Below are 14,668 nucleotides of genomic sequence, written 5' to 3'. Positions count from 1 at the left end.
ATATGGTCTAATAGTTGACTCAACTATGCATTACATTTTAAGGAAATAAAAACAATAAAGGTAAACAATGGAAGAAAATTTTAAAACTGCTTTGGCAAGCTAAAGCTCTAGTAGAAAGCTTTTGTTTGTTGTTGTTTGTTTGTTTTAAGGAGGTGCCTGGGATTGAACCTGGGACCTCATAAATGGGAAGCAGGTGCTCAAACCACTGAGCTACACCCGTTCCCCAAGGCTTTGTTTTTACGGTGGGATGGTGCTGTGGGCGAAGCCACTAAACTTCTCCAGGGCTTTCCACAGCTCACAAACGGCAGACAGAGCTGCCATGGCGTCCAGCCACAGTAATTGTCCTGGGTGGGGTTTTCCAGAAGCAGAGCAGGGCGGGGATTCCAGTACAGGGAGGGAGGCTCTCAGGAGAAGGGGAGGGAGGCAGCGGGGTGGGGCAGGCAGCAGTGCCCCTCGTCAAGACCGTTTGGCCTTTGCAGAGATCAGGGGAACAGAAAAGAGAGTTTAGAAATAGACCTAAACAGGTATGACAAGCAATTTTCATCAGAGGTGCTGAGCTGATTCTGGAAACAACCCCAAGATCCATCAACAGTTGACTAGAGAAACCAATTCTGGAATATCTGTATGATGGAACGTTACTCAGCAAAAAAAAAGAAATTGATACACGCAACAACACGGGTGAATTTTTCAAGGTCATGATTTCACGATTCTTTCAGGAAATCCTCCGGACTTTCAAAATTCTGAGTGAAAGAAGCCGGGCGGGGCTGGGGGGACTGTATATATCCATTTGTATGAAATCCAGACTAATTTGGACTTCAGGTCCCGCTTCAGATAATGGGAACTTGGGGCCGGGAGGGTCGAGGCTGTGAAAGCTGCAGCGACATGGCGGGATGGCTGCCACCCAGAAGACACCAGGCTGGCCTCGGCGCTTTCTCCGGCATGGAGTCCAGTTCCATTTCAGCGGCCGCTGAGTCCAGCCCCGCGGTAGCCCTCCGGCCTGCCCTGCCCCCTGCGCTGCCAGCTGCCACTGCCCACCAGCCCGGCCAGAACCAGGTGGGGTCGAGGAGAGGGGAGCAGCCTCCGGGGCCCTGGATCCACACGGAGCTGCAGAGGAGCCCTCCCTCCGGACCTGCAGTCGCCGCCTCTGGGAAATGTCTGTAGGAATTTCTCCTGGGTTGGCTGCTGCAAGGACTGAGAAGGCTTGATGGAAAATCCAGGATGCCCAGTGGGTGGCCAGTCAGCAGGGACCGTAGTTCCTGCTGGGCTCCCACTGATCCCCAAGCACACCTGGACTCCTGGGTTTTGGCTCTTGGTAGCCCCACACCCACCCCGTATGTTTTACCTCCACTGCCAGGTGGGCCAGGTGCCATGGTTAAGAGCACGGACCCTGGGGCCAGACGCCCTGGCTTCAGAGCCCTGCTCGGCCACTGACAAGCTCAGTAATCTCAGGCAGATAACAATGTCCCTAAACCTCAGTGTCTCATCTCTGAAATCAGGATATAACCCTGCCTCCTTCCTTGGGAAACTCTGGGGATTAAGCAAGTTAACATGTAAACTGCTTAGAGCAATGCCTGGCAGATAGTTAAGCACTCAGTAAATATTTTCATTGTGATCAAAACCACCTTAACCATGATCCTTCCTCAAGTCCCAGGTCAGATATGAGCAAAGACCTGGAAGAAGCCTCCTCCTCCAGGAAGCCTTCTTACAGGGCCTCTGCCACGGCGATCCCTTGGTGTGGTGCGGTGGACAAAGCATCTGCTTCTGAGTCAGCCTGACCTCGGTACAAATCTTGGCTGTGTGACCTCAGGCAAGTTATTTAACCTCTCTGTGCTGCCTCCCCTTACCTATAAAATGGGGGTAATAATATCTTCCTCTGGGGTCCTTGTGAGGCTTAATTGAGAAGATGCATAGGTCCTCGGTTCCTAGTGGGTGTTCAGTAAACAAAATCTACTGAACAGCACTGTCGGCACACTCTGCATCGTATTACAAATAGCTGTTTACAGCACCCGCAGCTGTCGACCTGAAGCTCTGACTACCAGGACACGGCTGATCTCGTGGTCCCCCACTATACTCGGGCAATACCTTGCATCTAGAGGGAGCTCAGCGTCTGTTGCCTGAAATGACTGAAGAAGCCGCATCCCTCCTGCCTTACCAAGACAACAAGGAGCAGACCTTTTCCTTCCTCCACATTCCGTAGCTGTCCTGGGCATTTCCGCATGCAGAAAGCTACGTATCAGTGCAATTGTAAGGCCGGCGCCCGTCCTGGGATCTCCAATTTCCAAATCGGCAACTCAAGAGTGCTAACAGTAGGGAAGGACCTCTTACTGAATGAGACGGGCGGGGTTTCCCCAAGATTTCCTATTACCAGCCTGCACCTCCCAAACCTGCTCAGGGAACCTCTGTCCCTCCTCGTTTGCCCCTGGACCCCTGGCCACCAGCAGCTGGCCGGGATCGCAGTGTCAAGGCCCGCCTCTGGCCCCTGGGGGGATCCATAGTTACCTGCAGAGGATTTTTTGCACCTGCTCTCTGTGTTCATGCCCAGCCTTTCTGTTCTGTTCTGTTCCTTTTTTTTTTTTTTTACTCACATTTTTTCCATACTGCTAAGGCAGAATAAATTGAGATGACTAATGATTTGCAACACAATTTTCACTGTTATAGCTGGCAATGTAAAGATGCATAGCATTTTCATCAACATATAGTCACGCAGGATAATAATAAACATTGTCCCATTAGAATTTGTTTTACACTTCCCGCGCCTGAGTACACCAAGTCCGTTTTTAATGTCAGCATTGTATGGGGTTGCAGCCTGATTTCCTGATTGATTGGAAGCAAGTCTCCAATATTAGAAAATTAAATTATACAAAGGTTTCATTCCAAGGCTTTGATTGATCTAAAATGAATTTGAATGGTGACGGCTTAAAAAGAGCTTGTTTAGTGCCTTTGTGACTTGATACCGTGGAGAAATAAATAGGAAGCTAATGCCTCTGAAATCGTCTTCTGTTGAGGCCTGGCCGTCTTTGCCAGGATTCTTCTGGTGGTAATTTAAGAAGATGCTTGTCCTCCCCTTACAGCAGTTCATAATTCAGAAGCAATCTATACCTAATACTCAATTAAGGAGCCATAGAGGCATGTCTGCAACAGATGACTGATGAGCAGCCCGGATGGAAACTGTGCACAACTCTCGAAAACACTGCTAAAATCAATCCCTTGTCAGGGGACCCATGATTTATTAATACATTCCTTACCTCCATTGAGTTGCGAATCAATGCTACCCTATCAGAAGCTCGTGGAAAGCCAAGAAGGGTAAAAATGTCTTTCAAGTCCATTCAGCCTGAAAGGAACAGGATTACAGCTTGCTCTAGGTCCAGAAGGATAACTTGGCCCAGATCCCATGCACTGCCGGGCGAACATGCCGTGTGTCCATCCCACTCCAGTGGTGAAAAGCTGGCCCTGCTCCTGGAGAAGCTTCCTGGGGGGATGAGCACCTACTGTGTTCCCAGGTGCTCGTGACAGGCACCCATGCTCTCCTTTCCACCTTCCTGCTCCCACAGAGACCCGTGCTCTCATTCTGCACTCACAGATGGGGAAATCGAGGCTCATCAAGATTCACCAACTTGCTCTAGGTCCCGGCGCAGGAGAAAGCCCCGGTCTGAAAGGCTGGTTGAGAGCGTGAGCTCTGACATCCCAATGCCTTCTTTTCTAGATGTGCAGCTTGGCAGTCGTTGCTTAACTTCTCTGGGCCTCAGTTTTCTCATCTGTAAAATGGGAATGAGTGTCGGTAGGACACCGGTCTCCAGGGAGAACCCAGTGAGCTGCCATGCCAGGTGCATGATGCCGCTGCTGCTCTCCAGAGTCCTCCCTCTGAGGCCACCCTCTTTCCTCTCTGCCTCGACCTTTGCCCTCCTTTGAGGCATGGTTAGAATATTATCAAGGTTCAAGTCTGGGCTCCCCAGGAGACTGCACACAGACCCAGAAACTCCCACCGCTCCCACTCACCAGGCTTCTTCTGGTTCTGGTTCCAGCCCAAGAAGTGGCTTCCTCACTCTCCGCTCCAGTCTCCTCCTTTACGCTGTGATTTTCACCCGCCACCAAGGAATGTCCTAGAACATTGGCCTGGCGCCCCGCCCAGAAGCCCACGGAGACTTTTTCACATCCTCCTGCTTTGAGTCACACATTACGCTCATTCCTAAGCGTATTATGTGGCTGTAACTCATTCGGGACCCCAAAATGGACCCGGGACCCCAAAATGGATCCCAGACCCCAAAATGGACCCCAGAGTGCCAAGTTCCTCATTTTCACAGGGACACTGTCGCTTCCCCCATGGGGTGGAAGGTTTGGAACGCAACTGCCTTGCTCTTTCTGCTTTATTTCTGGTTCTCTTGAGGCACCTCTGCTACTCTATGAATCCTCATTTGATCGCCTTTGCTGGGAGCCCCGTGGGCCTGGGCGCACCGGGTGGTGGGACCCGCTCACCGCAGAAAAGCCCAGCGCCGGCCCGCGAGCGCTGCTGTGACAGTTCTGCGGGCCCTGGCAGCCGCCGTTCGCGCTTGTCTCTCCGTGAATGTCCGTAAATACGGCGTGAAACAAACATAAATGTGGTTTTATACCTAATTATGGCTAATGCAAGCTACTTTCAAAATTGTCAAGCACTCCTTACAAAGAAGTTCAGTTTGCAACTGTGAGTAGGGCAGAAAGAACCAAATTTCATGAACGTAATTTAGCACACAAGAAAGGTAGAATAATGCAGAGTGCTTTCTGTCCGGCCCTCACGAGCTGGAGGCGGGACTGATCGCACGGTTCTGTATGTGGGTCTCCTGCTCCGGTTTGTGCATCAGAAGGCACAGGCCCTAAGGGTCCAGAACCCCAGGGTCCAGAGGAAACAGCGATGCCAGCCCCGCACCTGCGGGCTCAGGGACTGCCAGCCTCTTCTCCTGGCACTGACCCAGCGAGCGCTTAGGCCTGCGCGGGGCTCCCACCTGGGGCCCTCCCAGGAGCCAGGCCGCCCGCGCCTCCACCGCTCCAGGTGCCCACCCCGTCTCTGTCACACCCTCCCTGCCCTGTCCCGGTGGCCTCCGTGGCTTTTCCCTGATCCCACATCAATTCATGATCATGGTAAACATTATACTGTGGTGTTAATAATAAAAAAGAGTAGAAGATTCCACCCTAGCCCCTTCACCTGTGAAATCGCCAGTGTGAGTGTGTATTCCCCTTGCCCCCCCTCGGGTGGTGGGGAAGCCATGCGTCACACACACTTGCATATGCATCATCTGCCCTTGACAAAAACAGGATCACGCACCACGGCTGTTGTGGTTTTTTGCAGCCTGCTCTTTGTACTTAATAGTGTTATTTGGCATCTTTCAATGCCAATACATGGAAATCTACCTGTTTTTTAATGCATATCCTGTAATTTATTCAATCTCCTGTAAGTGACCTTTATAAACAGTGAACATCTTACTGTATATATTTATACCCACAGATGCCACACATACATTTTTGTGCTCTTCTCTGGGTGTTTCCAAAGAAAAATTTCTACCAAAGAAAAAAGGTTTTGCTGAGTCAAGGGGAATGCAAAGTAAAATGTGAGCCAGTATGGACAAATTGCCCTCTGAACTAAGGTGCATTCTCATAGCAGTAAATGGAAATGAGTTTCTCCCCACCTTTGCCTGTTCGAAGCCCAAAAAACTGGGTCCCCTTGGCACCCGGCTTTGTGCCTCAGCTGGCAGATCTCCCCGTCTGCCCAGAACTGGCCCTCCAGTCCCTGCCTGCCCCGTGGCTGACTAGGACTTGAGAGCACTGCCAAAGGCCCCAGAATCCTACCAACCAGAAGCAACTGCTGTAAACATTTCAGACCTAATTTCCTTCGTGCCTTTGTCCCCACCCCCGCCCCCCACCTCACCTTTTTCCTTCTTTTCTTGCCTCCTTTGGCTTTCTCTACTGCCATCCCCAAGCCCTCGTTCCTTCCTTACCTTCCAGAATAGAACTGGGGAAGTTTCTGCAGATCACTTCTTTATATTTTAAAGTACACATTGATATATATAACCTGAATTGTTTTGTATAGATGTTAGCTTTTAAATTTATATAAATAATAAAATATAATATCTGTATTGTCCAAAATCTTGTTTACTCAACATTACACTTTTGAGATCTAGTAATATACTTCTTTTTAACTTCCCTGTAGTATTTTAGGATAGTAGTGTAGCTCTTTGTTTTCCTACTTATTCCCTTTTTTTGGGTTATTTCACATTTTTTCAATGTTATAAATATTGTGCAATAAACACTCAAGTGTCACTGGTAAACATGAGCGAGTGCCTCAAAAGTGAATTACTGGACATTTTCAAATTTACTGGGTTTTGCTAAATCACTCTCAAAAGTGGCTTATCAACTTACTCTGCCACAGACAGGGTTTAAGTTGACACTTCACCAACACTGAGTGTTATCAGACATATTTTTGCTAATCTAATGGGCTGAAATGGAATCTTTAAATATTTGCATTTATGTGATCATGTCTCAAGATATGACTAATATTCAGGGCCCATTTGAATTTTTCTCTTAAATAAATTTCCAGTACATGGCCTTTGCCCATTTTTTCCCATTTGGCTATTTTTGTTTTTTTGTTTTTTTTCTGGACTTAATTCTTTTTTTTTTCTCTCCCCTTCCCCCCCCCCCCCCGCCCCCATTGTCTGTTCTCTGTGTCTATTTGTTGTGTCATCTTCTTTGTCCGCTTCTGTTGTTGTCAGTGGCACGGGAATCTGTGTTTCTTTTTGTTGTGTATTCTTGTTGTGTTAGCTCTCCATGTGTGCGGCACCATTCCTGGGCAGGCTGCACTTTCTTTTGCGCTGGGCGGCTCTCCTTATGGGGCACACTCCTTGTGCGTGGGGCTCCCCTACATGGGGAGACCCCTGTGTGGCATGGCACTCCTTGCGCGCATCAGCACTGCTCATGGGCCAGCTCCACACGGGTCAAGGAGGCCCAGGGTTTGAACCTCAGACCTCCCATGTGGTAGACAGACGCCCTAACCACAGGGCCAAGTCCACTGTCCTGGACTTAATTCTGATAGTTCTATATATTCTAGAGCTCTCTGACATGTGTATCCCCTTCCAGTCTTTGCCTAACTTTTAATCTTTTGTATGTTATCTTTTGTCATAGAGAAGTTTTTAGCTCTAAGAGAGTAAAAGGTTTTCCTTTCTTTTTCTTTCTGTCTTTCACTTTTGTGATCTTCTTTAAGAAATCCTTCTCTATCCAAAGTCAAAACTATATTTCTCTATATTTTCTTCCAATAGTTTTAAAGGTTTATCACATGTAGGACTTCAGTATTTGTAGAGACTTACTTGTGGCCTAATATATATTCACAATTTGAACAACCTATCCTTGTAATTCTGCCCATTTCTGCTTTATATGTTTGGTGGCTAAGTTGGTAAATACATACAGGTTCATGATTGTTTTATATTCTGGTGCCCTTAATGAATTATAATGTAGTATCCCTCTTTATCCTAATGCATTTGCCCTTAGGTTCTATTTTATGATTTTAATATTGTTGTATCAGCTCTCTTTATGTTAGCATATTCCTAGAAAATCTGTTTATAATCCCTTTTCCTCTTTTTTTCTTAACTTTTCCTTTCAGCTCATGTGAAAGGTTTCTTTTAATCTTACTGCAAGGGAAAAGGTATCAAATAGAACAATTCTGAGATTTGGTCTTGATAGGGATATTTTACAGAAAGAGAGAATGGATTATATAATGATTGCTAGACAAAATACAAAAAGGAAAGACTGTTTGGGTAAAGGTCACCAGAGCTCTATTACAATGTGGAATCCTATGCAACAGTGAAAAGAAAGTCTGTTAATAGGTCTCAAAGGTACAGTGTTGAACCAAAGAGTCACCTGAGTGCCTGGGTGACTGGTTGCCTGGAATGAGTCTTAATCCCATTAAAGTTTGTCAGAAAATTGCATATGTAGTTTTTCAGGAATTCTAATTTATTCCAGGAAGGAATTGAAAATTACATCACTCAAAAGGGCTCTATCTCAGGTTTGGGTAGTTGTTCTTTACACATCCTTTCTTTGGACCTCAGCAGTCTTAAAAGGTCTAGATGGCCAAGCGAGAAAGTCCTTCTCCCAGCATTTTCATATCAAGCCCATTAATTTGCTGTAATTTTAACGTTTCTTACTGATGAGGCTTCTAGGCATAGATCCTTCCTTTTCTTTCTGTCTTTCTGTGTGGTTAGACTTCAGTTTTGTCTCCTGTGGATTGATCTCTGATAATGTCTGACTTTTAAATAGGTGAGATTAACCTTTTTATCTTTTTGTGGTTACTGATACTTTTTAACTTATTTCTGCCTTTTTGGTCTTTGATTTCTGGTTAACATCTTTTTGTTTTACTCCTACTTATCTCTTCCTCCATTGTATTAGATGAAAAGATTCCAAGCTACAACTCTCAGGGCAAATCCAGCCTCTGCTTCTTCTTGTATTAATAAATAAAATTTTAGTGGACTACAGCCACACACATTATTTACATATTGCGTGGGAAGCCACAATAGAGCAGAGAAATTGCAATAGAGATTGTTTGGACTGCAAAGCCTAAAATATTGACTGTCCAGCTCTTTACAGACATTTGTTTACATCCCCACCAGCAATCTGTGAGGGTTCCAATTTCTCCACATCCTCTCAACAGTTGTTATTGTCCATCATTTTGATTATAGCCAGCCTAGTTGGTGGGAAGCTGTGTCTCATTTGATTTTGATTTTAGTTTGCCTAGTGACTGTGCTTATTGGCCATTTGGAGAAAAAGCTCTTCAAGTTCTTTGCCCATTTTCCAGTTGGATTGGTTGTCCTCTTGTGGTTATGTTGCAAGAGTTATTTATATATGCTAGATATTAGATTCTTATCAGATGTATGAACGGCAGATTTTTTTTAATTCTGTAGGTTTCCTTTTCACTTTCTTGATAATGTTCTTTGATGTACAATTTTTTTTCACTGTTGACAAAGTCCAGTTTATCTATTTTTAGTTTGGTTTCTTGTGCCCAAAGATTTTTTGAAAACGTAATAATTATACATTCTTTCTAAGTAAGGTTATTCAGTATTTCGTCTTCTTTTCAACATAGCAGTGGCCTTTATATGCTTTAGTTATCCAGTGACCCTCCCATCTTAACCTTTTAATTTCAGAGTTTTAGTTTCACTTGCAGTATTTTAAATAGGGTTTTTACTAAAACAGTCAATATTTAATTATAATTATCAATGTTTTGTTCATCACTGGTTTTTTTTTTTTTTTTAGTATTTCATTCTTTCTTTTCCTAAAACATATCTCTTAATTATTTTAGTGAAAGTTTGGGAGTGATAAACTCTTAGTGTTTATATGTCCAGTATCTCTTTTGCCTTCAATTTGAGTAATGATTTAGCTAGGTATAAAATTCGAGGGCCATAGCTATTTTCCTGCAGCATTTTGAAGGTAATACTGCTTGAATCTTTTATTGCTTAGTTGCCCACTGTTTGTCTAATTGCCATTACTTTGTAAGTAATATTTTCACCATGGTATCTTTTAAAGATTTTTCTCCTTCTTTTTAATGTTCTACAGTTTCACTGTGATATGTAATTTTTGAGATGGTTGTTAAACAGCCATTATTAAAGTTAAATTATACAAACTTACCATTAAATACATTATACTAGAAAGTAAGGTGACAAATACTCAAAAGTCATCACTTTCTAGTTATCTTACTACCTGTTACTATTATCTGTGCCCATAAGATTATATCTGTTTGGTGGAAACACTAGATTATGGTATGCCGCTGGGCATTTCTCTCCACTTCCATGTTCAATACTATCACACTGGTAGCTTGCAATTGGCTACAGTAGGAGTGTTTACACAGTGAAAATCAGTAAACACTACAAGTCAGTCCCCCACCCCACACCCTTTTTCTGGTGAACTTTTTAAATATTTGCCAGTATATACTGTGCTCAGCCCAGGCAGCAGTTTTCTTCAGCCTCCTTGCATAAACAGGCACCTAGGATCCAATTTAAAGGGGGAGCCAGACTTTATTTCCTCATCTCGTTTTATAAGACCTTAGCTCCCAAGCAATATTTTAATCCCACTCATTATTTTGCCTTTCTGTTACATTCATGGTCCAATTACTTTGTTTTTGAGCCTCACATGTCCTTTGGTGTTCTTTTTCACATTTATCTATCATGGCTCAAAGTTTGGAGCAGAGGAGGTAATTCAGGTGAACATACTTTGCTATCTTGATTGGAACACCATAAACATTATTTGTAATGGGCATATAGCTTCCATCATACAGATATTTATATAGGCCTCCAAGTGTTTTTCTCCAGCCTCCTTTATCTCTCCCAAAGTCATTCCCTTTATCTTCCTTTTCTCTTGTCCCCTAGCACTTTCCTGTATTCACGATGTCAAACATGTAACTATCATTTTGTGTATATGAACTATCCTTGAAAATATCCTAGATGTCGCATATGCTACCTTGTTTTTATTACACAGGATAATATTATGCATTTATTATAGTAATATGTGGGTGTTCACAGAATAAAACCTTGGAGCCCTGAAGTCATTTAAATGGAAAGCCTTGGCTGCCATAATGTCTTTTCTTTTCCCTTCCCTGCAGGTGTCAAAGCTGTGTTCTCAGGCCACTACCACAGGAATGCTGGTGGCACCTTCCGGAACCTCGACATGGTGGTGTCCTCTGCCATCGGATGCCAGCTGGGCAAAGACACCCATGGGCTCCGAGTCGTCGTGGTCACTGCTGAGAAAATCATTCACCGATACTACAGTTTAGATGAGCTGAGTGAGAAGGGTCTAGAAGATGACCTGATGGATTTGATGAAGAAAAAATGATTGTCCTTTGGGATCCATTCACTTCTCACTTCCACTATTTTTTATTTTGCCAGAAACAGCAGCTGAACACAACCCCTTTATTTAAATATAAAACTAGACCAGACAGGTTTGTGAATTTTGGCCTTTTGCATAAATTGGGGAGTTGGGTCCTATCCTAAATTATATTCAAAAAAGAACTGTCCATCTTTTAAAAAGAGAGAAAGGGGTATCCTGAAAGTGAAAAATAAAAGGTATTAGAATACCACCTCTTGAGCATTTTAATAAACTCTCCTAATGGAGTGCTTCTCAACTCTGTTTAGGAATTAGATTCTTTCCTGATAGAATCTCAATTCCTCCAGATCTCAATCCTATCTTGATTTCTAAGCACGATCGTTGATAATTCCTTGAACAGACTGCACCTGGTTGTATTAAACTGTGGTTCTGATTCCCAGAATGCCAGGCAAAGGAAAGGTCATCTCCTTTCCTTCCTAACAAACAGGTAACTGTTTCTCCCATTATCAGAACCATGTGGACTTAACTGTAATAAGAAGTTGAGTAGCCAACATTCGCTGTTAAATTCAGAGGCTTCTCTTATTGCTGACGATAGGAGCAGAATGCAGTTGAAATAAGTCAGATCTTGAGTCTGCCTTCCTGGTAACTTTTGCATGTAAATTGGCCACGTATAAAAATCTCACCCAAAGGTAGAGCCAAAGCCCTAGGATGGCTCCTCGGCAGCCCCACGGCAGCACATTTTGAGTTTGTCCACATTCCCATTCTGGTGCTGCAGGATTTCCACAGGCTGCTGTTCTAGTGGGACCAGAAAGCCCTTCTGTCTGTGAGACCCTTAAGTGTGTCTGCTTTGACAGGCAAAGCAGGAGTTGATGCAGAAATCCCAAAAGAAACAAAGCTGAACTCCTAGTGGGGCAAAAACAGTGCTTCCAGCTGCATTGTCGAAATTGACCCCTACTTTGATTAATTGTACCAGTTCAATACCCCTTTACAAAAATCTGTGTATTATTTAAAATCAGCTCTGTGTTTACGAGATTCTCTTTGCTGCATCTTATCGACAGTTCCTGCCTGCTGTGTAATTTCATCCATGTAGTCATTTTCAACAGCTGTCCTAGTGGACATGTACCTTGGTACTCTAAATCCTGCCAGAAAATGTCTGGTGTTATGCAACAACATTCCGTAATCCTAAGAAGACTTTTTAAAACTGGTTTCAAATGAACTGAACTGCAAAGTCCATTAAATTAAAAAACTTTCTTGTTAAAAAGTTTGCGTCAACAAAGCAAAACCATGGGAAATTAAATGGAAAGATAATTGGATATGTAAATTCATAAGGAATAAAAGATAAGTTAATTATACTACAGATTGGTGACACACCATAGCTCATTGTTATTTGCCACTAGAACATTAAAATTTTTCAAAATTACAGCGCTCTCCTTGTAGTGTTTTTCTATGTTCTTGTTGTGTTGTCATTGTTCTTTGAACAGGTGTGGATAGAAGAGGTCTAGAAGAGGAATTCGGTAAGGGATGTAACTAATAAGTCATATGTTTGAGGCTTGGGATGTGATAACACTTAGATAAGTTAGAAGACTAAGCCAAAAGACTAGGGTCATAAGTGTAAATGGCTGTGCCTCCTCCAATGGGGGGACCCACAGGAAATGGGAAGAGCTCGATGGCAATGGACTGCAGAAACCCTCTTTGCTTTATAACGTGCAAAATCCTCTGCATTTTGGCATTTGGGTTGGGTGAGGGCACACAGGATATGGAGTTAATTAAAAGTAATGGAAATCAATCTTCCCAAATCTCCTTCCCCCAAAAACTAATACAGAGAAGAATTGTTTTGAAACACAGCAGGAATTCTAAGAAAAAGGAATCATGAAATTTTACCCATTTTTTCAACTAGCCAAACATCAGTATTCACCTATGGAGAGGATTTCAGAAAGGAGTTAGGGAAAGTTTTTCTGTTGTATCATTCTGACAATAGCCAAATACCAATGCATTCACTTATGATTTATTTTTCTTTTAAAAAGAATGACATTAAAAAATAAGTGCCTGATACCATTAAATAATAATAATCAGTGATCATTACAGCTATGTTTTGCATTTTATTATGTGCTAAATTCTGTTTTAGATGCTTTGGCTCAGAGAGGTAGAGTCGCATGGCCAGAGTCACACAGCTCGTCAGTGGCAGAGGAAGGATTGGGAACAGACAATCCCACTCTCGAACCCATGCTCCTTAACCCCTGCCCTTTCTTTCCTGGAAAGTAAGGGTAAACACATGTTTTTCACAGGTGTTGGGTTTGTACCATCTCAGCCCATGGCAAAGCTACCATACTTGGCACCTCTCAGAGCCTGGCTGAGGCCCCAGAGCCCACTCCTGATTGTACTGGGTTCAGAGGAGCTAAACCTAACAAGGAGCAGATCGTTCCAGGCAGAGAATTTTCACTAGAGGAGATTGAAAAACTGAATTTAGACCTGAGGGGTCATGGACCACAACCCTGACCCCAGTTTATGAAGCCCTCAGCTCTCTCAAAGCAAGGACCAAATGCTTGTCATCTAATGTTGCCCCTTCCAGTTCATCATTTTAATGGAAAAAATATATATAGGGCCGCTAAAGGGAGAATTTTATTTAAAATGACCTAGAAGTGGATTTTCAAGGCTCAAAATGAGTGAGTTCATGGATGGGATAAGGAAATGATCATTTCACTGCCATTGACTTTGGGCAGTAAATAAGTACATCCCAAGTCTTTGCTCATGCTTCACCTAAGAGGGGACAAGATCTAGCAGACTTTATGAGGATAGCAAACCAACAGAACATTCCATCATGCCTTGTGATTTCCAGCATTAGGAGATCGTCGGTCATTGATAGAGGGCTATGAGGCAAACACTCTTTAAGGACCAGGAACAATGACACTATATTCCTGTACAAGAGACAGAGTAGCGTATAATTGTAGAAACAAAATACACCTGGTACAGTTTAATATTATAGGCTGGGTTCTAATACAAAAGCTTTTAAGAAGAAAATAGCAAAAACATCATTACTTGAACTCTTAAAACCTGCTCCCCAAGTAGTGCCTAAGACAGCTTTGTGCAGCCACCAAATTAAATAGCGATACTGTATTGAGCTGGGGGGGAAGAGATTGTCAAGGCAAGTTCTATTAAAAGGTTTCCGTGATAGACAGCAGGGATTTCTTACATTCAGATAACCTTAGCAGTTTTGGCTGCACATACAAGAGATAGTACTTGACAGATAAAATTGATTTTTTATAACTTCATAAAATACTGTCTTATGACCCTGGAGAGCTCGTAGGTATTTTTTAAAATGTATGTGTTGTAAAAATGGAGAACTCTTTTCTTGGAATAATGACTTCAAGCATTTTTCTAGAAAAGATTTTCCTGGCAAAATTCTCCCCCACCCAGTAGATTTTTACTGCCATTATAGTTTCATATCAGTGACTGTCTCTGTGTGTGTATGTATGTACATACACATAAATATATACACATACAACATAAGTAAATACAGATGGGATTTTTTCCTTTCGTCTTAACTATGTAAATCAAGTTAATTGATGGTGAATAATCAAAAATGTTCCTTCGTTATTCAGTTCTGGTATTTTTGCCTTAAAAATAGTTTTCTTAATTAGAAGAGCTTCGCACCACACCTAAAATAATGTCCACACGCCTCACTCTGACTTCCCTGCCCTACATGGTCGGCCCAAGGCCCGGCTTCCCAGTCCTGGTCTCAGCGCCACGCCCTCCTGGCACCCGCGTGTACTGGCCGTCGCACTCGCTGTTTCCTCGGGTGGGAATTGGTTTCTGGTCATCCTTTTGATCTCAGCTCAGATGT

The 14,668-nt window shown here is 43.3% G+C and overlaps 1 protein-coding gene across 2 annotated transcripts in view; it reads left to right on the top strand.

Moving 5' to 3' along the window:
• The window catches only part of CPPED1 (calcineurin like phosphoesterase domain containing 1), a 112,885-nt gene extending 100,638 nt beyond the window's left edge, over nt 1–12,247 (top strand). For both annotated transcript variants that reach the window (XM_004466618.4, XM_004466617.4), the window contains one exon: nt 10,607–12,247. In XM_004466618.4, coding sequence (XP_004466675.1) covers nt 10,607–10,836 — 230 coding nt within the window. In that variant the 3' untranslated portion in view covers nt 10,837–12,247. The remainder of the gene's footprint in view (nt 1–10,606) is intronic.
• The last annotated feature ends 2,421 nt before the right edge of the window (nt 12,248–14,668 follow it).

This window comes from Dasypus novemcinctus, chromosome 23, assembly GCF_030445035.2.
Source record: "Dasypus novemcinctus isolate mDasNov1 chromosome 23, mDasNov1.1.hap2, whole genome shotgun sequence".
In the NCBI taxonomy this organism is placed as follows: Eukaryota; Metazoa; Chordata; class Mammalia; order Cingulata; family Dasypodidae; genus Dasypus; species Dasypus novemcinctus.
This window is presented reverse-complemented; position numbering and strand designations above follow the sequence as displayed.